Raw genomic sequence first — 25,574 nt, 5'->3', positions numbered from 1 at the left:
TCTATATAAGTTAGCTCATAATTTTTTAAACTACACTCCTGGAAATGGAAAAAAGAACACATTGACACCGGTGTGTCAGACCCACCATACTTGCTCCGGACACTGCGAGAGGGCTGTACAAGCAATGATCACACGCACGGCACAGCGGACACACCAGGAACCGCGGTGTTGGCCGTCGAATGGCGCTAGCTGCGCAGCAGTTGTGCACCGCCGCCGTCAGTGTCAGCCAGTTTGCCGTGGCATACGGAGCTCCATCGCAGTCTTTAACACTGGTAGCATGCCGCGACAGCGTGGACGTGAACCGTATGTGCAGTTGACGGACTTTGAGCGAGGGCGTATAGTGGGCATGCGGGAGGCCGGGTGGACGTACCGCCGAATTGCTCAACACGTGAGGCGTGAGGTCTCCACGGTACATCGATGTTGTCGCCAGTGGTCGGCGGAAGGTGCACGTGCCCCTCGACCTGGGACCGGACCGCAGCGACGCACGGATGCACGCCAAGACCGTAGGATCCAACGCAGTGCCGTAGGGGACCGCACCGCCACTTCCCAGCAAATTAGGGACACTGTTGCTCCTGGGGTATCGGCGAGGACCATTCGCAACCGTCTCCATGAAGAAGGGCTACGGTCCAGCACACCGTTAGGCCGTCTTCCGCTCACGCCCCAACATCGTGCAGCCCGCCTCCAGTGGCGTCGCGACAGGCGTGAATGGAGGGACGAATGGAGACGTGTCGTCTTCAGCGATGAGAGTCGCTTCTGCCTTGGTGCCAATGATGGTCGTATGCGTGTTTGGCGCCGTGCAGGTGAGCGCCACAATCAGGACTGCATACGACCGAGGCACACAGGGCCAACACCCGGCATCATGGTGTGGGGAGCGATCTCCTACACTGGCCGTACACCACTGGTGATCGTCGAGGGGACACTGAATAGTGCACGGTACATCCAAACCGTCATCGAACCCATCGTTCTACCATTCCTAGACCGGCAAGGGAACTTGCTGTTCCAACAGGACAATGCACGTCCGCATTTATCCCGTGCCACCCAACGTGCTCTAGAAGGTGTAAGTCAACTACCCTGGCCAGCAAGATCTCCGGATCTGTCCCCCATTGAGCATGTTTGGGACTGGATGAAGCGTCGTCTCACGCGGTCTGCACGTCCAGCACGAACGCTGGTCCAACTGAGGCGCCAGGTGGAAATGGCATGGCAAGCCGTTCCACAGGACTACATCCAGCATCTCTACGATCGTCTCCATGGGAGAATAGCAGCCTGCATTGCTGCGAAAGGTGGATATACACTGTACTAGTGCCGACATTGTGCATGCTCTGTTGCCTGTGTCTATGTGCCTGTGGTTCTGTCAGTGTGATCATGTGATGTATCTGACCCCAGGAATGTGTCAATAAAGTTTCCCCTTCCTGGGACAATGAATTCACGGTGTTCTTATTTCAATTTCCAGGAGTGTACATTTCATGTTATACCAGTCTTTTCTGCTCGCTGAGCTATTCAGCTACATTTGTATTTCTAAAATGGCGTTTTCAGCCTTCAAACTGTATTCATAAGCTCTTATGTAGACAATTTGTTACCGCGTCTGCAGCTATCAGGTAAAATTATTGCATTTTACAAAATAATGTTCATCGTACATTCGTCTGTCTATATTTGAATGCTAAGTAGCCTGTTTGTATTTGCGGCTACTAGATGGCACTCTTGGTGTAATATTTACCTGCCCGTAGTTGCTAACGCGGGTGCCTTTGTCTGATGCTACGGTAGCTCAACGCATGTGAGCAGCCCATAATGGCTTGCCTTTTAGATATTCTGTTTCACAGATTTTGTGACTAAAGCTTTATAGCTTGATTTTCATTTATACGTGACATATAAGTACTGTCTCTTTTTTGTACTACTAGTAAGTAGTTACACTTAAAAAAAATTTTTCTTTACTGTAATTTTGTAATTATGTTGTAGGCCAGTTTGAGGATTTTATTTTTGATGAAGGCATTCACAGCAGTGCCCTGACGTGGGTCAGAAAACCCTTTTTTTTTGCGACTGAGGACTCCTATTGCTGTTAATTCAATTTATAAATGTTTCAGTTTACAGCAGGACATTTCTGAAAAACAGAATAAATTTCAGGCTAGTATGTGCGATGCTGATGTTTCTAACCAGTTTGCGACTTACTTATTGTCTCACCCTTGCTTTATGCTTCTGTCCCACTTTACCGTCCCACCTCACCCCCAACGAATAAATCACATTCTGCCAATTCTTTCCTGTACCTGAGTCTACAATGGACATCCCCGGTATGTGTCATCTAGTACTGGCTCAGTAACGAGCTATTACATAAAAATTATTATTTTGAGTGCCTCAGTGACCATGTGTAAGTCTGTCAATTTTAGGCCATTTCATCAACTTGTGTGTCCCTAACGTCTCCCAGTTATCCAACCAGGGCAAGTGGGACCTTCAGTTTAACGAGGATTCCGAACCGCGTCCAGTTTCTGTGAATCTCCACATCACTAGAAGGTGCAAGACAGCACGACCTGTGTCCACTAGGAATACTGTCAAAAAGGGTGACAGTAGTTGTTTTAATTTACTTCTTTGTTCTGGCCCTCTGCTGTAACACATCAGGAACAGCTTGGTGGAGGTATTCAGTTGCTTCTCACGAGAATCAATAGATGTTCGGTATTATTGAAAGCGCAAAGAGTAGGGCTGAGCAAGGCACCACTTGAATGCTGCTATGAGCGAAGTCTCCAACTGTGACCATGATGACAGTGTGCAGAACCACTGATGTGCAGAGCAGCTGACAGTACTGTGGAGGTGGCCATGACCTCCCTCCAGCGAGCACGAATCTCTCTGCTCCAGTGCCAGCTGATATTGTGACTCAGGGCAGCCTGCTCCATCCCGCAGAACAGTGGAACCTGTACCGCGTTGTGAAATGTCTCTCTGGCTGTCACAGGCCATAGCGCAGGCTGTGATGCTGAAACGTTAATACTGATGTGCACAAATGGCTGAGTACTTATGAGCTCCAGAATATGTTCGTTTCGGGCTTAAGGCATGTACGCCAAACATTTCCGTGATGGCAAGTGACGAACGGCTTCTGTCCTTCCTCTAGCCTATGTCAGTATCAGCTTTTGCTATACCAGGCCCAGCTGACCATGCTTCAGGAAGTCTATCGGCCGTGTTTTGCTTCGCAGGGCATAAGACTCCTGCTTGTCTGTTGCTGGCTCTCTGTTGCAACTCACTTTCGTCTGTTCTGGCGTACTTTTTGATTGATGGCTCTGAGCACTATGGGACTTAACATCTGAGATCATCAGCCCTCTAGAACTTAGAACTATTTAAACCTAACTAACCTAAGGACATCACACACATCCATGCCCGAGGCAGGATTCGAACCTGCAACCGTAGCGGTCGCGCGGTTCTAGACTTACTTTTTGACTGAATGTGGTCGATGCACTACAATGAGATGTGCAGTCTGTTGAAGGTCCAAGCTTTCATCATCAGGAGTATTTCTTAATCTAAAAATGTACCGCGCAAGCCACCGTAAGGTTTTCGGTTTGGGGTACTTTTTACCAATATTAGTAATTTACCTATTCCATTAGCAAATGGCATGAGGTAAAGACGATAGCCTACGAGCCTCTGTATGAGTCCGAATTCCTCTTACCGTATCTTCATGGCCCTTATGTGAAATGTACAATGATAGCAGTATAATCGCTAAGATGTCAGCTTCAGGTGCCAGCTGCTATTTAAATTTTCTCTACAGCATTTCGGGAAAAGATCGTTGCCTTTCCTCCAAGCATTGTCACTTGAGTTCACAACGCGTCTCTATAACACTCACATGTTGAGCAAACCTAGTGGTATCATATCTGGCAGCCCACCTCTGAATTACTTCACAGTCTTCCTTATTCCGACCTGGAAGGGAATCCAAACAATTGAGCAGTACTCAATAATGCATTGTATTGGTGTTTAGTATACTGTCTCCTTTATAAACGAGCCAAACTTTTCTAAAATTCTCCCAGTACATCGAAGTCGAACATTTACCTACCCTGCTAGCGTCTTCGCCATTAGCAACATGTCAGAATATTACGATATTTTATTTATACTCATCTGGATTAATAACGTTTTTCCAAATTTAGAGCAAGCACCACGAACTACAAATTTTGTCTTAATCGTCTTGTATCTTCCTAAAGTCACTCAACGACGACACCTTTCCATACACAACAGCAGATGATTTATGTATGCAGGGAATAAGAATGGTCCTATCACACTTTCCTGCTCTCTCCCCTCCCCCCCCCCCCTTCCGGAAAACACCGTAGTCTGTGGTAAAAGCTCACCGTCGAGCACAGCGTACAGGGTTCGCTTACTTGACACAAGTCTTAGAGTCACTCACATGCCTGGGAACCTATACCGTATAGTCGTAACTTCATTATTCATTAACAGTCTGCAGTCTACCGGTTAAGTGCTGCAGTAGTTGAAAGAGAGCCGGAAGAAATAAAATTGCATGACTCTCCATTACATCGTTACGTATACTCAGTAATATCTCACAAAGTGAGATCATTCTGTGTGCAGCTTTCGTCGTCTGCCGAAATTGTGATAGAATCCACAGTACCACTCAAAAAACGAATTCAGGTTAAAGTAGTTGAACAGTATTTTCGATAATCCTATGGCGTTTCTCTGTCATTGTCATGTAACGGTCTTGCAGCGTCAGTAATTATACAGGATCTCACAGAAATGTTGCAACAGACCTCGACGGGTAATAAAGAATGTCTTGCGGATCAAACTGAGGACCGGAAATCGGATACGTCATCCAAAGACGCTTTGAGGCATCGAAATTATAGATTCCAGTGCCAGCTATTAAGGCATCCCTTCGGCAGCAAATGTGACTTTGTACACCGAAGGACTGTATGCAGTACTTATCGCACTGTTGTTCTTTGTGCAGTGATCGAGACTGATTACCATGATCGCCAGTGGAGAAGATGGAGTTATCTGCTGCATAGAAAGGCCTTGTCTCCCATGAATATAATGCTCGGTTGCCTCGGTGGGTGACGGTTTCAGACATGAGTTTGTAGCTGAAACCCTCTAATATCTCCAATTTTTTCTGCTATACGGGTGAAAAATAAACAGCAGATGGAAATCCTCATCTGAAACCGTCATCCGACAAGGCAATAGATCATCGCATTCATAGAAGACGAGGCCTGTCTATACAGCAGCTAACCTCGTGTTCCGTACTGGCGATCTTGGCAAAAATCATGATCATAGAGTTACAAACAACATTGAGAGACGTTCCGCCTACAGTCCATCAGCGTACAAAATCACGTGTGCAGCCGAAGGGGACCTAGTGGAAGGTACCAGTGTCTGTATCTTCGACTCTCTGTAGCATTTTCGGATGACGTTGTCAGACACAGTTCCTATCCTCAATTTTTTTACCTGGGTACTCTCGACAACCTCTTAAAGATTGCCCTGTGTTGGTTCCAGTAGCTGGTGATTATAATGACGACGTCGCTATTTCATTAGTGGGTATCATCGTTTTGGCGTTTCTCATTGGTGCACAAGCATTACTTGTCTGCCAGTAGCATATACAAGCTATAATGGGTACAACTCCAGATATCTCTACTGGTGACTGAGGACGATGAATTGAACAGCATTAGATCAGTATTTACGGCATTTGCAGACTAATAATTATAGCTATTACAAGACCCGCCAGGGTAGCCGAGAGCGCTAACGCGCTGCTTCCTGGACTCGGGTAGGTGCGCCGGCCCCGGATCAGATCCGCCCGGTGGATTAACGACGAGGGCCGGTGTGCCAGCCAGCCTGGATGTGGTTTTTAGGCGGTTTCCCACATCCCGCTAGATGAATACCGGGCTGGTCCCCACGTTCCACCGCAGTTACAGGCGTCGCAGACATTTGAAACACATTCGCACTGTTTCACGATTTACACTAAATGCAGACAGCTGGGGTACACTGATTCCATCCCTGGGGATACGGGGTGGCGGCAGGAAGGGTATCCGGCCACCCGTAAAACTAACCTTGCCTAATCCGTTCTAACCACGCCGACCCTGCGATAGCTACTCGACTATGGCGTAAGCGAAAGAAAGAAAGAAATTGTAGCTATTAAAAGCTGCGTCTTCTCAGGTTTGGTAGTACCTCCAAGTACTATTGTGGCAAGAACAAGCCATTACTGAATATTTTTCCACTGGGCGTGGATAGAAGACAGTATAATCACAAACTTCCGTCAATCTTATAGACACTCTGTCACCACTATTCTCCAAGGTAGCAGAGGAAGTGCCCATTTCATGCTCTTAGCAAAGTTGTTCTGTAATGTACGGTATTTGTCCAGTGCATAGTTTCATGCAATCTTCTGGAATTTTAGAATCTCTTGTCTGAAAGCGAATGTCATATTGGACAGGTCGGAAAAGATGACGAGTTTTCGGTGAAGTCCAGAAGACAGACTCGATGTTAAATTTTGCAGAAGGTGCCTTACTGGTAGTGAGACTAGAAGCAAGTGTAGCTGGGGCGTGTACAAGGACACCTGCTGCCGCTTGCGCAGCACTACGTACACGAGCGCGGCGTACGGCAGCAGCCCGAACGTGTTCATCCGGCTGGAGGCACTGGGCCGCGCGGGCAGCGTGGCCAGCGGCAGCTACGCCACCATCGCCAGCTTCACCAAGGTGGCGCCCGGCGCCGCCGCCGCCGCCGCCGCCGGCGCGTCGCCGCTGCCGTCGCAGGCGCACTCGCTGTCGCAGCCGCCCTGCCCCTACGCCACCACCTTCCTGTCCGGCACCGCCACTTCTGACGACTACCACGTCTACGCCAAGCCCGCCTCCCTGTGTCCCACGTACTACGCTTCGTCTCGCCTGTCGCAGCTGTCTCAGGTAAGTGCAGTTCTAAAGAAATAGGTAGGTGTGTAAACCTTTCATACCCGCCCGGCTAACGTGCTACTTTCGGAGCGTGAAGATGTGCCGGTACTCTCCACGAATCCGTTGGGCGGATTAGAGTCGAGGTCCGGTGTGCCGGCCAGCCTGTGGATGGATTTTAAGGCGGTTTTCCATCTACCTTGGCGAATGCGGGCTGGTTCCCTTATACCGCCTTAGTTACACAGTGTCGGCGATTGTTGCGCAAACACCATTGCCACGTATGCTTACACCACAATTATTCTACCACGCAAACATGTGGGTTTGCACTCGTCTGGCATGAGACTTTCCCGGGGCTTCCACTGGGGACCGAACCGCATAATAATTCTGGGTTCGGTGTGGGGCGGCGGTGGGGTGGGTGGACTGCTGTGGCCTGTTGTGTGAACCACTGACGGCTACAGCGGGACGCCGTTTGTATGTCCGCGGTCTAATACATACATTTAACACATACGAACCTTTGACAGCATTACTTGGTAACATTCCTGTCTCTTCGTGATTGGTGATTCGAGTGTCACCTCCAGAAAGGGGGTGGGTGAGGGCTTTAATGTACTCTCATTGAGGCAATACAATACAACACAAGTTGTGCGACCCTAAGATTAGCCGTGTGACACTCATATTTCCACAGGAGTGATACGACAAGCACGAACACACAAGAAGTGGTAACAGCACAGCCACACGTTTGCCACGACGATATCAGCATCGCGATAGACATCTTACAAAACTGTCACGTATTTAAAAGAGATTGAAAAGACGTATGGCTGTCCTTCCAGCGCTAAAAGCAATTTCGGTATATATCCGCAGACTGAAGCGAGGAAAGAAAATGTGTACCAAGGCCAGGATTTGAAAGCATGTCTCCTTCTAACTTGGCAGAGGTGCTAACCATTACGCCACCCTGACACAGTTGCTTTCCACAACTGCACAGACTACCGTAGCACACTTCAATCCAAATTCCATTCACGCCCCAGCCCATTTCGCATTCCCCCTAAACTTAAATATCTTTCAGATTCTGTACACCTGCACTGAAATAGCACCCAAGCATCGAATAAATTGGGGATCCTGTTTGAAACCCGGGCATAGGTGTTTCATTCAAATGAAACTTTATGGTTGGAGAGACGCTTTCAGATGCCAAATATCTGTAGTGTATGTATGCCGACTGACTGAGGAGAGAGCTGTGCTGGGATAGTCCGTGCAGTTATGAAGAGTCACTTCGTCAGGAAGGAGTAGTGGTTAGTTCATCTGCCTAGTGAGCAGGAGACCCTGCTTTGAATACCGGCCTGCGTACAAATTTTCGCTCGTCGCTTCAGTCTGTATGTATATGTCATAGATGTTTGACACTCCAAAAGTTCTCTGGAGCACCTAGTTCCATCTGAATTTTGGTACGTTACCACATTTGGCATACAACATTGTATGACAGAAATTGCACCAAACGAAAACGTGCCAGAGACAACATTTTTTACTGCAAACCTGTCAAAATATTATCTGTGTTTTACTTAATTTCGAAGTGTAACAGTACCTACTGGCAGTAATAAGAAGGAAACCAGTTCATCATTAAGCTGTCATACCATATTATAAGATGCAAAAATTAATTTTTAATAAGTAGTTCCATCAAAGTGGAATGAAAAATTTCATATCAGAAGGCTTGTGCGGTGCGAATCCAAAAACAAGGGTTTTTAATTTTTTACGCAAAAAGTCAAAGCCTTACATAGAAACTAACTACAGAGACTTCATCTACATCAACCAATTTTTTTAGACATATCATATGACTTGAAATTTTCGTCTCCACGTCTCGTACGATACAGTTGCTTGGAGCAACCAGCACTCCGTATTGTGTCGGGTGATACGGCAGAGAATGGTATCGGTGTTGTATTGCTGCCATTCTAGTCTGAACCAATCAAGTCGCTACGTTTCCACACTCCACCAATGTTGGTTGCTTGGGCGTCATATGGCAAGTCACTCCCCCATCATACCACATGTTCCATCGCCTCGGAGAGAACCACGCCTTACGGTGTGAGTATATGCTTCTCGAAAAAGAATCACTAACTGGTAATATTATATTGCAATACGGCACAACTGGACCACTGGCCTATGTAACGAATCTTTTCGAACAATATGATAAGCTCTCTGAATGGATACCTAACCAAAATCCTTAATGTACACACCGAGACTACAGATTTGGGATGAATCTCATTAGAAGACGTGCAGGGGTGGCTGGAGGCACATAGCTGAGGACATGTACAGTAATGTCGTGCCTCTTCATCACTTGACGTCAAATGACATATGTAGGAAAACAATGTCTGAGAAACAATGAGCAGAAGGTGTCTGCAACGCATCAAAGCTATTCAAGGCGGCCAGAAAAAATCTGGAATGTTTATACGGGCGTTGCCGGGTAGGCTGTTCTGAGAATCAATTGTTAAGATAAATATCCGTAGTGCTGTTTCCAAATTAATTAGCAATGAAGTTAGCCAAATAGGCCGTTGTACGCGCAATTTCAAGTAGTTTGCCAGACACAATTAGTGTATTTTCTCATAGCGTAGATGATAGCGCACGAGGGTGCTCAGACTTTGGCACTGCCTCGATCCTTGCTACCGCCGCTCTCTATTGTACGATTCTAGGAAACGAAAAAAAGGAGCCGTTTTGCATCATTGTTTCTGGGGCCGCTTGAAATTGTCCGCGAAACGGTCCGACCGGCTAACTTAAAAAACAAATTAACTCGGAAACGGCACAACATATTGAACTTTTGTCTTGACAATTATTTCTCTGCACAATCTACTCTGCAACTCGCTTCTAGGCTTTTCAAACTGTTGCCGTTCACCCTCTAGAGATTTACCCTTGTCGCTAGGTCACCATTCAGCAACAAACGGGAGTTTGAATAAAATCATTTTAAGCTTTATGCGCCATCATTACAAGGCACTAAAACAACTGCATCATAGATGTTTGTTCACAAATAAAATGTGTGTTTTGTAGTTACGTACTTGATTGCGACGTCGCGGTTTTGGAGTAACCCAGAGGATGACATGTTATAATCAAAGAAGAGTATATTCACTACCACAATGGCCGCCGAGGCACCTGTCATACTGTTCGCTGCTCACAGTAGAACAGTTATGACTCTGTTGGGACTTCGTGGACATGATGAAACCATGCTTATGGAGTTTGTCTTTTTTCTTAATTTACCGGCGTAGTTAAGGTTAATCATAATTTGTAGCATGTTAGCTTACTTGGTTCTTATTTGGGATGTTCATATTCAGTGGAAGAGTATGATCGTCAGAGTTGGCGCAGCGATAGCGTGTTAAGGGTAATCTGTGTGCTGCAATCTACACGGTGTCACTGTCTTTAATGTTTGCTCCGTGCGCGGCAGCACTCGCTGTACGACCCGCGGCTGACGGACCCGACGAGCCGGCTGCGCGCCGTCGCCGTGGAGCGGTCGTCCATCTCGGTGCACGAGCTGCTGCACGAGGGCACCTTCGGCCGCGTCTACCGGGGCGTCTTCCGCAACCAGCAGGTCACCGTCAAGACCGTCTCCGGTGAGTACCCGACACCGCCAAACACACGAGCACTTGCTGTAGTAGGACCGTGTTTAGCGCCTGCCCATGTCGCTAACGCCAAACTGGAACTGCGGCGTGATTTTGGTGTAACACAGTCTTATGAGACTTCAATATCGCACACACTTGCCACGTTTTTATGTATTTACTTACACAGTTAGGTGACAAAAGTCGTGGGGTATCAATATGCGCGTATAGAGATGGTGATAAGATCGAGTACACAACACAGCTTCGCCAATGAAGCTGTCCTTTGTACTCACGTGGTTCTCGTGAATACGTTTCCCGCGTGATTGTGGCCGCACGACAGTAATTAGCAGACTCTGAACGCGAATTGTACTTGGAGCTAGATGCATGGGACATTCCATTTCGGAAGTCTTAAGGGAATCCAGTATTCTGCGATCCACAGTGTAAGGAGCGTGCCGAAAATACCAAATTTCAGGCATTACCTCTCACCAAGAATAACACAGTGGCCGACAGCCTCCGCTTAACGACCGGGAGCAGCGGCGTTTGTGTAGAGTTGTTTGATCTAACAGACAAGCAATACTGCGAGAAATAACCACAGAAATCAATGTGGGGCGAACGAAGATGTAATCCGTCGGGACAGTGCGGCGAAATTGGTAGATACTGCGCTATGGCAGCGGATGACCGACGCCGGTGTCTTTGCTAACAAGTTCTTCTCTTCTGGGCTTGTGACCACGACGTTTGACCCCAGGCGACTGGAGAACCGTGAACGGCTCAGACGAGCCCAGATTTCAGATGGTAAGAGCTGATGGTAGGATTCGAGTGTAGCGCAGACCCATTAAAAGCATGAGCCCAGTCTGTCACCAAAGCATTGTGGAACCAGGTGCTCACTCCTTAATGGAGTGGGCTGTGTTTACATGGAATGGACTGGGTCCTCTCGTTCAACAGAACCGACTGTAAATGGTCAAATTCGGCTACTTGGAGACCCGTTGCAGAACCATTCATCGAGTTCATTTTCCCAAACGACGGTGGAATTTTTATGGATGAAAATGCGTCATGTTACCGACCCTCAGTTGTTCCTGGATGGTTTGGTGACCGTTCTGGACAGTTAGAGCTTGTGATTTGGCCACCCAGATCACCCGACACGAATCTCATTGAAAATTTGTAGGACGTAATAGAGAGACCAGTTAGTGTGCAAAATCTTGCACCGCCAGCAATTTCACAATTATGGTTGGTTGTAGAGATAGCATGGCTAAATAATTCTGCAGCGTTTTCCAACAACTTGTCGAGTTCATGCCACGTCGAGCTGCTGCACTACTCTGGACAATATATGGTCTGACACGAAGTATGCCATGACTTTTGTCACATCAATATAAGTAAGAACAGTGGAAATGAACTGTAGGCTCTAAAGTAAATGGGTGGTTGACAACAAAGACTTATTTCGTTGGTTTACGTGGTGGTTTGTTTTTAATTGTTACTGTACTGGCACTTTTGACTGCCCAAGAGCATCAAACGCTAAGTTATGTATTTGCTGTTGCTATGGACGGAAACTGAAATACGTCATAACAAAAAAGTTGGATCAGAAATGTTGACGACGACAGAAGCAGATATGAACAGGCAGAGGGCATTTTAAAGGAAAATCCTGTGAAGTTTTTATGGTCCAGTGAGAGCGGTAGATGGTTGTGGAGTAAGGTAAAACGATGGAATATAACAGTTTATACAATCGAAAGCTATAGTGAAATTTGTTAAATCGAAAAGAATACGCTGCTCAGGGCACCTGGAGAGGATTCCAGATGACAGGATGCCCGAACGATTAATGAAAGGCAGATGATATTTCACGAGAAGAAAGGGACTACCAATTCTCGAGGGCTCGACAATGTGTTGACTCGCCTTACCAAGATGGAGACCCGGGGATGGAACACAAAAGCAGAGAAGAGGATAATTGAGGAAGATTGTTGAGGAGGCGAAGGCCCATCAAAGGCTGTAGTGCCAAACAAGAAGAAGAAGAAAAGCAAAGAAAGAGTAAAAAAAAAAAAGAAACCTTGTGACCAAATCTTATGCTACAATGAAGGAACATCACCAGCCAGCCAAGTGTGTTGTTGATGAACCTGAATTCTCACTCCACAGATCATCCTACTCCATGAACTCTCTGGGGTACACATTAATTGAGTCACCCCTGTTACTAGTGGCTCGGTTTCTACAAAAAGGTATGCAAACATCTATTCGTTCTTCGGCAACTACAGCTCTTCTTCTAGGGATAACTGCCGTCGTCTGTTAAGCGAGTCAAGCAGGCAACACGTATGACACAATTCCGACACATGAAGGTTTGATACTACCTCTTCCTGCTTTCATTATTGCTATCCTGAGTTGATTACCTTCGCCCTTCAAGCTGTCGTATAAAAAAATGTTGGAGCTTAAAATCTTCGTAATTATTCAAACACCTCTACACCCTGCCAGTTTCAACAAGGAGAGTCATGCAAATACCGTGGCCGCACATGCCAATGGTTTGCCGATGACATATTACTGCAATTATATCAGTTGAACGAATGCATAACGTATTGAAAAAAGGATATCAGAAGAACTTCAAGAAACTAAAACAAAAGTATGGAATGTAGACCAATCCAATCGGACGATGCTGAGCGAAATAGGAAACTAGGCACTTAAATGAAGTACATACATTTTGCCACTTGGGCGAAAAAATAAGTAGTGATAGCAGAATTAGAGAATATATAAAGAAACAGATGGGCAATAGTATAAAAACGTTTTAAAAAATGAGAAATCTGTTTACGTCTAAAATAAATTTCAATGTTACAAAGTCTGTTCGTAATTTGTTTTGTCTGGTATGTAGCCAAATATGGAAGTGAAAGGTGTAAAAGCTTCTTAAATGTGTTCCTACAGAAGACTGCCGAAGATTACTGGGTACGTCAAATGATTAATGCGTGGAGTCGAATAAGGATAAAAAGGAAGTGGTCGGTTGATAGGTCGCTTTCTGAGGCATCAAGAAACTCAACTTAGTGACAGAGAGAAGTGTGGAAAGTAAAAATTATAGAGGGAGATAAAGGTTATAAAACAAACAACCATGTTCAGTTGGACATAAGTTAAAGTATAACTCAACGTGAAATGCTGGACCAAATCAGCCTTCTGATGGAAGACTACAACAACAACAACACAAAATTTTTCATGTCAAATCACTTCGTTCATGACGAAAGTTGTCGAAGTAAAAATGTTTCGAGTTAGTCGCTCCAAAATAATTACCACACCTCCTGAAAAGAGCGGATCAGTAAAAGTGCGCGGTGTCAGAGAGCACTACACATTCACCGTCACTATGTATACAGAAAGTGAAGATTCGGATTTTAGGACCCTAGTACATACAGTTACGTTGTTTTACAATTTTTTTCTTTTTTTGAAATGTTTCTCCTCAGACCATTTAAGTATTCCCGAAGATTTCCCATATTACCGATTATTGTCGAAAGTCTCCCGGTTTTGAGAGCTTCGAGCAAATAAATCCTTATCCATAGAGTCCACTAATTTGGGGATATACATCTGCCTCTTTATGGCCTTAAAAACTGGCCTAAGACTAGATCAATTTAAACAACGTTAGTGTGTTCACCACGCCACAGTTTTCACAGTTTTTTACGGTCATCGTCTCATCGCAGCACTGGTAACTGAAATTTGCACCACATGTGGACGCCCATAATCAGCTCACGCGTAACAGGAGCTGTAAGGTTGTATCAGACTGCGTTCTTCGACTGTCTATCGTTTTTAATTGATTTCACACGTCGACTATAGTCGCTAATAGAAAATCTCATTTCATTTTATGGCTGCATTCTGGTATGTTCCCACTACAACAGTACTTCATAAAACTTTTTACTCTTCGTTGAGAAAACATTACATTATATTACTTCTTGTATTTCCAGAGATACTGTCGTCAAAGTGGGGACACCTTTCCGTCAGCGTGCTTAAGCTTCTCAATTTTGTACCGACATTCAAGTCTAAAGTGATGAACTGTATTTGGCGAAAAGTCAGTGAATATTCTGCGAAATAATTGTTCATATTAGTAACTCAGTCTAAAGCGCCTTGCTCCAGCCGGCTAAATGTTCAATCTCATAAAAATTAGCTGCTCATTTGTATCAGCAAATCAGTTTAGTTCTTATGCAGTTAAATGATGCGAACTTGCCAGTGGTACTGATTGGTGCATTTCAAAATAACAAGTAGACTTAACATTACATATGTTTATTACTGAAATTGTTTCATGATCTAGCAATTTGTACTGCTATTTTAAAATTCAGACACGTGTCGACGGTACATGACATGCATCAATGCACGTATTAAGTTCGTCGTGATAGCAGCTGTATTGCTTCCTGCTAATTTACTAAATTTCATCTATATGATAGCTGACAGTTCAGAATTTTCTCCGGTCGAAAACTGCAATGCGTCTTACTGCTCTTAAAGGTTCAAATGGCTTTGAGCACTATGGGACTTAACAGCTGTGGTCATCAGTCCCCTAGAACTTGGAACTACTTAAACCTAACTAACCTAAGGACATCACACACATCCATGCCCGAGGCAGGATTCGAACCTGCGACCGTAGCGCACGCGCGGTTCCAGACTGTAGCGCCCAGAACCGCTCGGCCACTCCGGCCGGCTACTGTTCTTAAATACTGCTGCTTAGCATATCCTTGTTCTTCAGTAACTGCTTCTCGACCACCGTCCTGTATTTTCTGCGTGTCACAAGGGCCTTCTAGTATCACAGCAATGCTTGACTTTTAAATTGTTAATACTTACCGTCAGTGGAACGGGTTTCCACGATGACTCATTACAAATCTTATACGGGAACTACTCGTACATAAGCATTCGTAAAATTATCCCAATACAACGACCATTCAGTTACAATGGAAGAAACGTAAAGTATAACATAATTTTACAGTAGCTTCAATTGATCTGTAGATAACTGAATTTCTTTTCAGTTCAAAGTCTCGTTGCATTTTTGAAATGGCATCAGGTTCTTCATAGACTGCATTATTTATTATAATTTAAAAGTTGCGGTAAAATCGATATGTAAGAGATGGAAAGAAAATCTGTTTCACAAGATTTATTTTGGGTTGTTGCATTATGGTGTATGTGATTAGTATTTGCATGTTAATTGTGGATGAGCTGCGCCACAATAGTAGGAAAAGTTCACCTTTCAGCATTAAATCAGCAGAGTTTTTAAAAGTTCAGGTTTTTCCTGCAAAATTCTCTCGTGTCTTATTCGCTCGCGTAAATGTGCAACCTAAATATTTTTGTTTACACTAGCCGCTAAATACTTTCCACAAATATTTAAAATTACTCACACGAAACAAATCACTCCAATTTTACGAACTCCACTGATGGCTCTGTGATTCCGAGTGGCTGTCGTGTCATCCAATGCTAATGGCGTCATTTGAATCGATATGGAGGGCACGGGGTCAGCACACTCCTCTTCTAGCCGTTGTCAGCCTTCCACATTACAGGGGCCGCTACTTCTGATTCACGTAGCACCTCGATTGACATTAAAAGGCTGAGTGCTCCCTTTTCCTGCCCTCCAACCAAGTAAACCCATAGATATCAAGCCTTGGTGCTCCGTATAACAATCAGAGGTGCTGGCCACCTAACTACAGACGGAGACAATTACTTTGATAAGACTCGACATTATTTCTGCGACTAAACAACTATAATTTTATGTGTAAGAGTAAGAAAATCTCTTCGGTGAGGCAACAACGTATGATTCAATGTATACGTGTGTGCCTGCGTGTTTGCAGATCAGGCGTCGCGCCTGCAGGTTTCGCTGCTGCTGGCGGAGGGTTCGATGCTGCACGGGCTGAGCCACCAGAACCTGTTGCCGCTGCTCGCAGCCAGCGTGGAGGCGCGCCTGCCGCCGCTGCTCGTCTACCCGCACTGCGCCAAGGGCAACCTCAAAAAGTGCGTGCACCGCCTAACTCTGCTTGCACCACCTCAATTTACTAATATTACTCCACAAGGGCCTAGTAAAATGCATGAATAACACTACCTGGATCACTATTTTTTTATTAATAATAACCATTTTCAATAGTAACAGTTTGGAACTACCCACCAGATCATCTTCGATTTAAGCTTGGAAAAGAATAAATAAGACATCATAACAAAAATTACAGAAGTTTAACACAATAATAATGACGGCGATGGTATTACAAATAACATTAAGACTTCATGTTTTACTTGTACCTAATATTTCAAAGTGCGATTTCTCAATACCATTGCTGACAAAATGCACCTTGCAGCACTGTGTAAGAGTAAGTTCATGATGTTTTAATGTTGTTTGTAGTACTATTGTCGGTATCATTTACGTAGTAGTCATAATGTTTTGCTCCATCAGTGTACGTCGGAACTACGAATCAGCGTCTGCACATCTGAAAAGTTTGAATTTACGTTCTCCAAATCAGTCATAGCTAAAAAACTGTGTTTAAGCACCAGAGTGTGGAAATTTCTCTTTACACGTTTTACAGTGCTATTTTGCTAGGTAATCCTCTTAATATTAGCAGATAGGTCGTAGACTACATTTTGACATATAAAAGCATTCGAATTATCTACCGAACGAGGAAATTCATAACAGCATCTACGATATGGATTCCTATTCGAGGAACTGCAGCTCCAATCATCCATAATAAATAATTCGTCATAGCTTCTTTGTGAGAAGAAAGATGGTGGTTAGAGGACAGTGATAAGTGATAACGTGGCATTAAAGTGTCGTTTCCTAAATTTGGTTGTATGTGTGACGATTGTAAACTTAATAATAAAAAGAACAAATACATATATATATATATATATATATATATATATATATATATATATATATATATATATATATAACGGTTGCTTATCAAACTACAGACTTATACATAAATAATGATCTAGTTACATTTATATCGCTTCGCTGTTTTCACTCCAAGCAAATTTTGGTACAGTTTTGTCAAGAAAAACAGTGTCATTGTGTTAACTAAACTAACCGCTTTTCTCCTCCATTGTTTCACAAAATGTCATTATTTTTGTACAATCTAGGTTCGGGTTGTAAGTTCCAACAGACAACTGATTCCAGAGGGCAATCAAGAAAAGGTAAACAAATGCTAACTTCCTAATCAATCAATTGAAATTTATCTTTTCTTAATTACCGCCTTCGGGATTAGTTGTGTAGTCTTACTGAAAGCTGGGCGTACAAATCGAAACGAAAGTTGCACTAAGAAAATGAAGTTCTGTGAAACAAGGCAGAAAAGTTTTTCTATCAGTTAATACAATACACACTGTGTCACCAGAAAACCACAGTTCAATCATATGAAATAATGTCAAATTATCTTTAACATACTTTAGTAATCTAACTGCTTTTCTGTTACTAGTTGCATCAACGACGTGTCACAGGCTAGCTTCCTATTCTTTTGCAGGAATCTAGAGCGATATCTACAGTAGCAATTAGTCGCGCACACATCAAAAAAGTTTTGCATCACCCTGGTACCCAGAACTCCAGAAGATAGAGGTTGACTGTGGATACTGTATCACAGACAAGGTCCCTTTGACTGTTCAGAGAAGTCACTAAACCAACCCAAAGATGTAAACTACCATGCATGAGCACCGCCTGTTACACTGAGGGGGTCAGACAGCCTATCACATCCGGCCGCTGTAGCAGAGCGGTTCTAGGAGATTCAGTCGAGAACCGAGCTGCTGATACGGTCGCAGGTTCGAATCCTGCCTTGGGCATGCATGTCTCTAATGTCGTTAGGTTAGTTAGGTTTAAGTAGTTCTAAGTCTAGGGGACTGATGATCTCAGATGTTAAGTCCCATAGTGCTCAGAGCCATTTGAACCAGCCGATCAGTTCCAGTCTTACCACTAGGAAGGAGGTATACGGCTCGTCTTGTCTGTAGTTCAACCATGCCTTGACGGTCAATGCCGCGGTTCGATCGCGTCCGCATTGTTACTTTGTTCCAGGAAGGGATCTCAACAAGGAAAGTATCCAAGCGTCTCGGAGTGAACCAAAGCGATGTTTTTGGGACATGGAGGAGGACAGAGAGACAGGAACTGTCGATGACATTCCTCACTCAGGCCGCCAAAGAACTACTACTGCAGTGGATGACCGCTACCTACGGATTATGGCTCGGCGGAATCCTGACAGCAACGCCATCATGTTGAATAATGCTTTTCCTGCAGCCACAGGACGTCGTGTTATGACTGAAACTGTGTGCAATAGGCTGCATGACGTGCAACTTCACTCCCGACGTCCATGGCTCCATCTTTGCTACCACGACACCATGCAGCGCGTTACAGATCAGTCGAACAACGTTCCGAATGGACCGTTCAGGATTGGCATCTCGTTCTCTTCACCGAGAGTGTCCCACATGCCTTCAACCAGACATCCATCGGAGACGTATTTGGAGGCAACCCGGTCAGGCTGAATACCTTAGACACAGTCCAGCGAGTGCAGCAAGGTGGAGGTTCCCCGCTGTTTTCGGGTGGAGTGTAAGGGGCTGACGTACGTCACTGGTGGTCAAGGAATGCGTCGTAACGGCTGTACGATATCGGCAGCATATTGGCGAATCATTCGTATTCATGGACGACAGTTCGCGCCCCCATCGTGCACAACTTGTGAATGACTTCCTTCAGTATAGACTAGACTAGAGTGGCCAGCATGTTCGCCAAACATGAACCCTATCGAACATGCTTGGAATAGACTGGAAAGGGCTGTTTATGGACGATGTGACCTACCAACTACTCTGAGGGATCATCGCCGAATCGCCGTTGAGGAGTGGGACAATCTGGACCAACAGTGCCTTGATGATCTCGTGGATAGTATGCCACGACGAATACAGTCATGCATCAGTGTAAGAGCAGGTACTACTGGGTATTAGAGGTACCGGTGTGTAAATCAGTGTAGACCACCACCTCTGAAGGTCTCGCTGTATAGTGGTTCAACATGCAGTGTGTGGTTTTCATGAGCCATAAAAAAGAGCGGAAATCATGTTTATGTTGATCTCTGTTCCAATTTTCTTTGCAGGTTCTCGAACTCTCGGAACCGAGGTGATGAAAATCTCTTTTTTGTGTGTGTATTGTAATATTATCGTTATTGCTTGTGGATACCAAATGGAAATGTAGAATACAGCAGCAGTAAATTATCTGTTTCCTAGCGTTTATTCCGTCATCTTGATACACTGTTTTCGTGACACAGAAAAATTATTTTGTTTTAATTTCATGTCCGGATGTCCTTTCACACGCCCTAGGCGGTGACAAAGCCAAGAGAGAGAAGTCAGAGGCTGGTACAGATTCTAATATCGTATGTTAACTATCTATGTATCACATATTCTGAGATCAACATTAACTGTCATCCCAGCATTTGCCTAAAAAAGCGTGGTAAAACAAGTAAACACCACACATTTTCCGTATGTGAATGTTTCACTCTAGTGTACCTGCATACAACAATTTGCGAAGATTGTTCAAGATGTTAGTTTATCAACTACGTGTTAAACGCAAATCTCTCTGTAGACGACAGTGCATAAACTCGACCCCCATGTTGTTATTAATTTTTAAAACATTGGAAATATGAAAAACTTATGCTTTAAAAGCATATAGCATTTAGTTTATAATGTTATGGACCTTTTACATGTAACTCCTAGGTAATACAATTAGAAGTAAATATGAAAAAAAGTTATGATACTTTGTACTTAGCGAGTTTGAAAAGTCGTTGCCAAAATCGGAGTTGTTCCAAAAATAATCGAAATAGCCCTAAACAAAATTGCAAAAACTTATGAAATCAGAGAAAACGTAATCTAATTTCAAAGTGGGTATAATATAAGGGGCGATCACGAAGTTACCATTGGAGGGCTTTGCTGCAGCGTGTATGCAACATAGAGCAACTCCTATGCGCGTTTATAAGCACGACAAACAGGCATAGATTAGTGTGACATTTGTGACTTCCCCACGACCTTCTGGTGAACGTGGGATCGTGAAATATGCCGACGTTAATACCAACTGCGTCCCAAACGGACCAAGGTGCTGTTATTGTTTTCTTGGCTGCTGAAGGGAAAACACTGGTAGTCATCCATTGGAGAATGAAGAATGTGTACGGAGCAGCATGTCTGTCGAAAATGGCCGTTGTGGAATGGTGCGACAGGGCATTCTGCTACTTCATGATGACGCACGTCTCACTATCGCAAATGTCGTAAAGCAGGAATTCCCCAACTCCGGTGTGAGTAGCCTCCCAATAGTCTGATCTCTCCTCATGCACTTATCACGCCTTCAGTCTGATAAAAAAGGCCGTGATGTGCCGGCGATCCATATCGGACGAGGATGTGCAGCAGGCAGTTACGGACTTCTTCCCGTAGGAGTATAGCGTGTTTACCTAACTGAATCTTCAACTTGGTGCGTCGGTTGGATGGTTGCTTCAGTGAGATTTTTCCTGACTGACATACCCACTGTGGACTGTACGGCCCTCGAATGGAAACTTTTGGTTTGCCCACTGTACAGCATTTTCCAGAAGGTCACGGCAGACGGCTTTACCATCATCGTACACAAATTCCAGCCAGATCACCGAAGTGAGGCACGGCTGTCGGGCTTGGCTAGTACATGCATAGATGATCGTCCGGGACTGCCAAGTGCTGTCCGCAAAGGGGGTGGACTCGGCCCTTATGAGGCCATTTGAGGAGCTAAATGGCAATACTAAGGTTTTTACCCAAAATTGTACGTTGGCCTCCATCTGATTTTTCCTGGTCCTCAGTTGTACCATACTTCAAACTGAACACTACAAAATTGTTGTTTTTGATCACTGACTGATTTCATTTTCCCAACCCATCTTCCTCTTCTGAACAGAGTCGACAGCTTTAGTCATTTTACACGGACTCCACTTTCTTTGTTCAACCTTCGCTATTATTGTCTACGAATCTGCAGGAGAATTACAACAGAATTAGAGTGTGTGCTAATACAGGCAGACTTTGAACATGAAAAACAAGTGTACAGGGACCACTTACGTGACTATAGCCTGTTTTTGCTAACCAATCAATTTTTAAGCATTAATCTTAAATCTTTCTGTTCAATTATACATACGAGGCTCACCTGCCAATACCTAGGAGAAATAACACAAAAAAAGAAATACAGAACAATGTAAAAACTTTTTCCATTGTTAGAATGCGTAATGGCGATCAGATGAGAAATAAAGCGGGCGACTTGTGTGCTCTGCTACAGAGTGGCAGAGACCTGTACTTCTATTTGTTCTTGGTCCCACTAGAGTTCAGGAGATCACAGAGCCAAGAGGTCAGGGGATTCTTTCTCCGGGGCTGGGGGGGGGGGGGGGGGCGGGTCCAGTTTATGGCACTTTCCGCTGCCATTAACCTTGTTGGAGTGCGTAACACAGTACTGTGCTCGACTGCAGGTTCCTGCAGAGCTGCCGCACGCGGACAGAGGACCAGTGCACGCTGCTGACGCAGGACATCGTGGACATCGCCATCCAGCTGGCGCTCGCCGTCATCTTCCTGCACAGCCAGAGGGTCTGCCACAAGGACATCGCCACCAGGAACTGCGTGTACGTAGCCGCTCGCTCAGCCGAAGCATTGCGGTATCCGTCCAGTAGCAGCTGGTCCGTAAAACGAGGATTTGTTAGCATGTCTGATATTGTGGGCTTCTGTGGACAACGTGATGTTCACAAATGCTTAACAGCGACCTCGCGATGTTTTCCGTAACAATCGAACAGTTTCAAATTCCACAATTTTTGTTGAGCATTTCATTTTCTCTCTATTGTAAATTTATTTATTCATGTAGTCTGAGGTGGACCTATGTGTATCCTTTACAGTCGTCACCCCAGTGGCTCCATGAATGTAGCGTACTCCGCATCTTCTATAATTACGTACAAAGATTAGAATATTTGCTTTTCCCTTTGATTTTTACCCTTCACTGCTTTCCCGCTTCCAAACTACACTACGCAACAAAATTAAGTGATTACCTTTTCGAAACTCCATAGTTGTCTACCATTCTGACGTGTTAAGTTTGAAATTTGTCTCGAAAGTTGCTGCAGTCTTTCTCTTCGACGCCGGTTCAGCCTCGTTGCTGCTGTAACGCCTGATGTTTTACGAACCCCTTCGAAACCCCGTAGGTGCGATCTGCCTACCTTCAGGCGCTAGAGCAACCGCAAGACTAAATTGGAGTGCAAGTTACCGACAAGTATATTTTGCAAGTGCCCAATAAAGGTGTGAGGGTGCTACCGAGGATGTCCCCACACTCGGGAGGCACCAAAAGGATCCCTTGCCGTTTTATCCAAGTACACAATATTCTAACACCTCCTTTTAATCATACCACAGGAGCGTGAGAAACAGAAGTGCTGACAAAGCATAAAATCTCTTTGCTGCTTCGGATCACGTTCAAATTTCATCGAATAGTTTTCAACGGTCGCTAGTTGTTCCACTCTGTATACTAGAGTAAAAATAGCGGTCATATTACACTCCAAACTGGTTAGATCACGTTGAGCGTGGTTGCAGACCACAATGTCCTATGATAAGTGTTGGAACATCGGAGGGTGTCAGCGTTATCAACGGTTATCAAGAACATTTTCCTGTTGCTCATCGCACAGCGAACTGCCATTTTCGACCGCGTAATGTGCCGAAATGAACGCCTCAAGGTGAGAGGTGGTTTCATTGACGCACTGTATGCCACCGCAGAGGCCTTTTTGTGTTGATTCTCAGTGACGGTGTGTCTGAAATACTTCTCCTCGGCCGCCCTTAAGAAAACCACGTGATTTCAACACTGGGTGTCGTAGTTCTGACCTCCGTCGGAGAGACGGCAAAAACAATGTGTGAAATGTGGGTAAGAGTGGCTGTGATGACGTTACCATCATTTGACACGTCCAGGGTGGTGTTGGGTAGAATTGTTATGAAATTTGGTGCCAATATGACATCATTAATGCACGTTATAGCTCACATGAACTTTGGGATTGTGACCTTTATTTCAGATTTGTCAGCACCTTGCTTTTTAGTGTGTCGCCGAGCCAGAAGCGGACATCCTAGGGCGCCACGCTTTTGCACCGTTACAAAAGAATGTTTTAGGAACCTTTTAGCAACATTTTAAATTTTTGTGTCGGAATCGGAGGTAACTAGGGGGTTTCGAAAACAGTATTCTTAAATTAGACTATCGGTACCTACATTCTTGATGATTTGTAATTAAATGAGCACTCACTCGTGGCCTAAGTCACGTTCCTGCGCTTATACCTACGCTACAGTTGTACTTAATGAGCTTGTTTATGTTTGAAAACTCTAATTGCGTCTTTATAAATACGATGATTTCTGCTGCATTGGATACGGAACGCTATGCATAGAAACGTGCCTTTCATCGGATGTGGTCTATTAGATTCCACTTTGGCATCCTACTTGCGAGATCATTATTACATACTTTGTTACTCCCTTCTCAATATCTTTTTTTTTTGTGAAACATACACTCCTGGAAATTGAAATAAGAACACCGTGAATTCATTGTCCCAGGAAGGGGAAACTTTATTGACACATTCCTGGGGTCAGATACATCACATGATCACACTGACAGAACCACAGGCACATAGACACAGGCAACAGAGCATGCACAATGTCGGCACTAGTACAGTGTGTATCCACCTTTCGCAGCAATGCAGGCTGCTATTCTCCCATGGAGACGATCGTAGAGATGCTGGATGTAGTCCTGTGGAACGGCTTGCCATGCCATTTCCACCTGGCGCCTCAGTTGGACCAGCGTTCGTGCTGGACGTGCAGACCGCGTGAGACGACGCTTCATCCAGTCCCAAACATGCTCAATGGGGGACAGATCCGGAGATCTTGCTGGCCAGGGTAGTTGACTTACACCTTCTAGAGCACGTTGGGTGGCACGGGATACATGCGGACGTGCATTGTCCTGTTGGAACAGCAAGTTCCCTTGCCGGTCTAGGAATGGTAGAACGATGGGTTCGATGACGGTTTGGATGTACCGTGCACTATTCAGTGTCCCCTCGACGATCACCAGTGGTGTACGGCCAGTGTAGGAGATCGCTCCCCACACCATGATGCCGGGTGTTGGCCCTGTGTGCCTCGGTCGTATGCAGTCCTGATTGTGGCGCTCACCTGCACGGCGCCAAACACGCATACGACCATCATTGGCACCAAGGCAGAAGCGACTCTCATCGCTGAAGATGACACGTCTCCATTCGTCCCTCCATTCACGCCTGTCGCGACACCACTGGAGGCGGGCTGCACGATGTTGGGGCGTGAGCGGAAGACGGCCTAACGGTGTGCGGGACCGTAGCCCAGCTTCGTGGAGACGGTTGCGAATGGTCCTCGCCGATACCCCAGGAGCAACAGTGTCCCTAATTTGCTGGGAAGTGGCGGTGCGGTCCCCTACGGCACTGCGTAGGATCCTACGGTCTTGGCGTGCATCCGTGCGTCGCTGCGGTCCGGTCCCAGGTCGATGGGCACGTGCACCTTCCGCCGACCACTGGCGACAACATCGATGTACTGTGGAGACCTCACGCCCCACGTGTTGAGCAATTCGGCGGTACGTCCACCCGGCCTCCCGCATGCCCACTATACGCCCTCGCTCAAAGTCCGTCAACTGCTCATACGGTTCACGTCCACGCTGTCGCGGCATGCTACCAGTGTTAAAGACTGCGATGGAGCTCCGTATGCCACGGCAAACTGGCTGACACTGACGGCGGCGGTGCACAAATGCTGCGCAGCTAGCGCCATTCGACGGCCAACACCACGGTTCCTGGTGTGTCCGCTGTGTCGTGCGTGTGATCATTGCTTGTACAGCCCTCTCGCAGTGTCCGGAGCAAGTATGGTGGGTCTGACACACCGGTGTCAATGTGTTCTTTTTTCCATTTCCAGGAGTGTATATCACGACAGTCTCATTTCACATTTTCGCTCGTATTTTTATTCAGTCTAGAGTTAAGTACAAAATTGTAGAATTTACTGCCTTCCTGAAGCCACCTGTGACTTTCTTGCACTGCTTCTCATGTCTCTTTCTTTTGAACAGTCGTGTTATAATTTATAGTCTTAACCGTAAACTTCCTGTGCTTCTTCTCTTATGTGTCTTCGAGGCTCTATAATTGTTTTTGTTGCTTCTCACTATCTATTCCATTATTTCCTTCGGGCAGCATGCAAAAAAAAAGTGAATTTAACCGTTTACAGAACCATGTTCTGT

The 25,574-nt window shown here is 45.2% G+C and overlaps 1 protein-coding gene across 1 annotated transcript in view; it reads left to right on the top strand.

The window, feature by feature from the left end:
* The window catches only part of LOC126161372 (tyrosine-protein kinase Dnt-like), a 251,154-nt gene that overhangs the window by 199,752 nt on the left and 25,828 nt on the right, over positions 1-25,574 (top strand). The window contains exons 6-9 of the mRNA XM_049917144.1: positions 6,524-6,848; positions 10,243-10,408; positions 16,168-16,327; positions 21,793-21,942. Of these exons, the coding sequence (XP_049773101.1) occupies positions 6,524-6,848; positions 10,243-10,408; positions 16,168-16,327; positions 21,793-21,942 (801 nt within the window). The remainder of the gene's footprint in view (positions 1-6,523; positions 6,849-10,242; positions 10,409-16,167; positions 16,328-21,792; positions 21,943-25,574) is intronic.

The sequence above is a fragment of the Schistocerca cancellata genome, chromosome 1 (genome assembly GCF_023864275.1).
Source record: "Schistocerca cancellata isolate TAMUIC-IGC-003103 chromosome 1, iqSchCanc2.1, whole genome shotgun sequence".
In the NCBI taxonomy this organism is placed as follows: Eukaryota; Metazoa; Arthropoda; class Insecta; order Orthoptera; family Acrididae; genus Schistocerca; species Schistocerca cancellata.
Note: the sequence above shows the minus strand (reverse complement) of the source record. Positions and strands in the feature narration are given on the sequence as shown.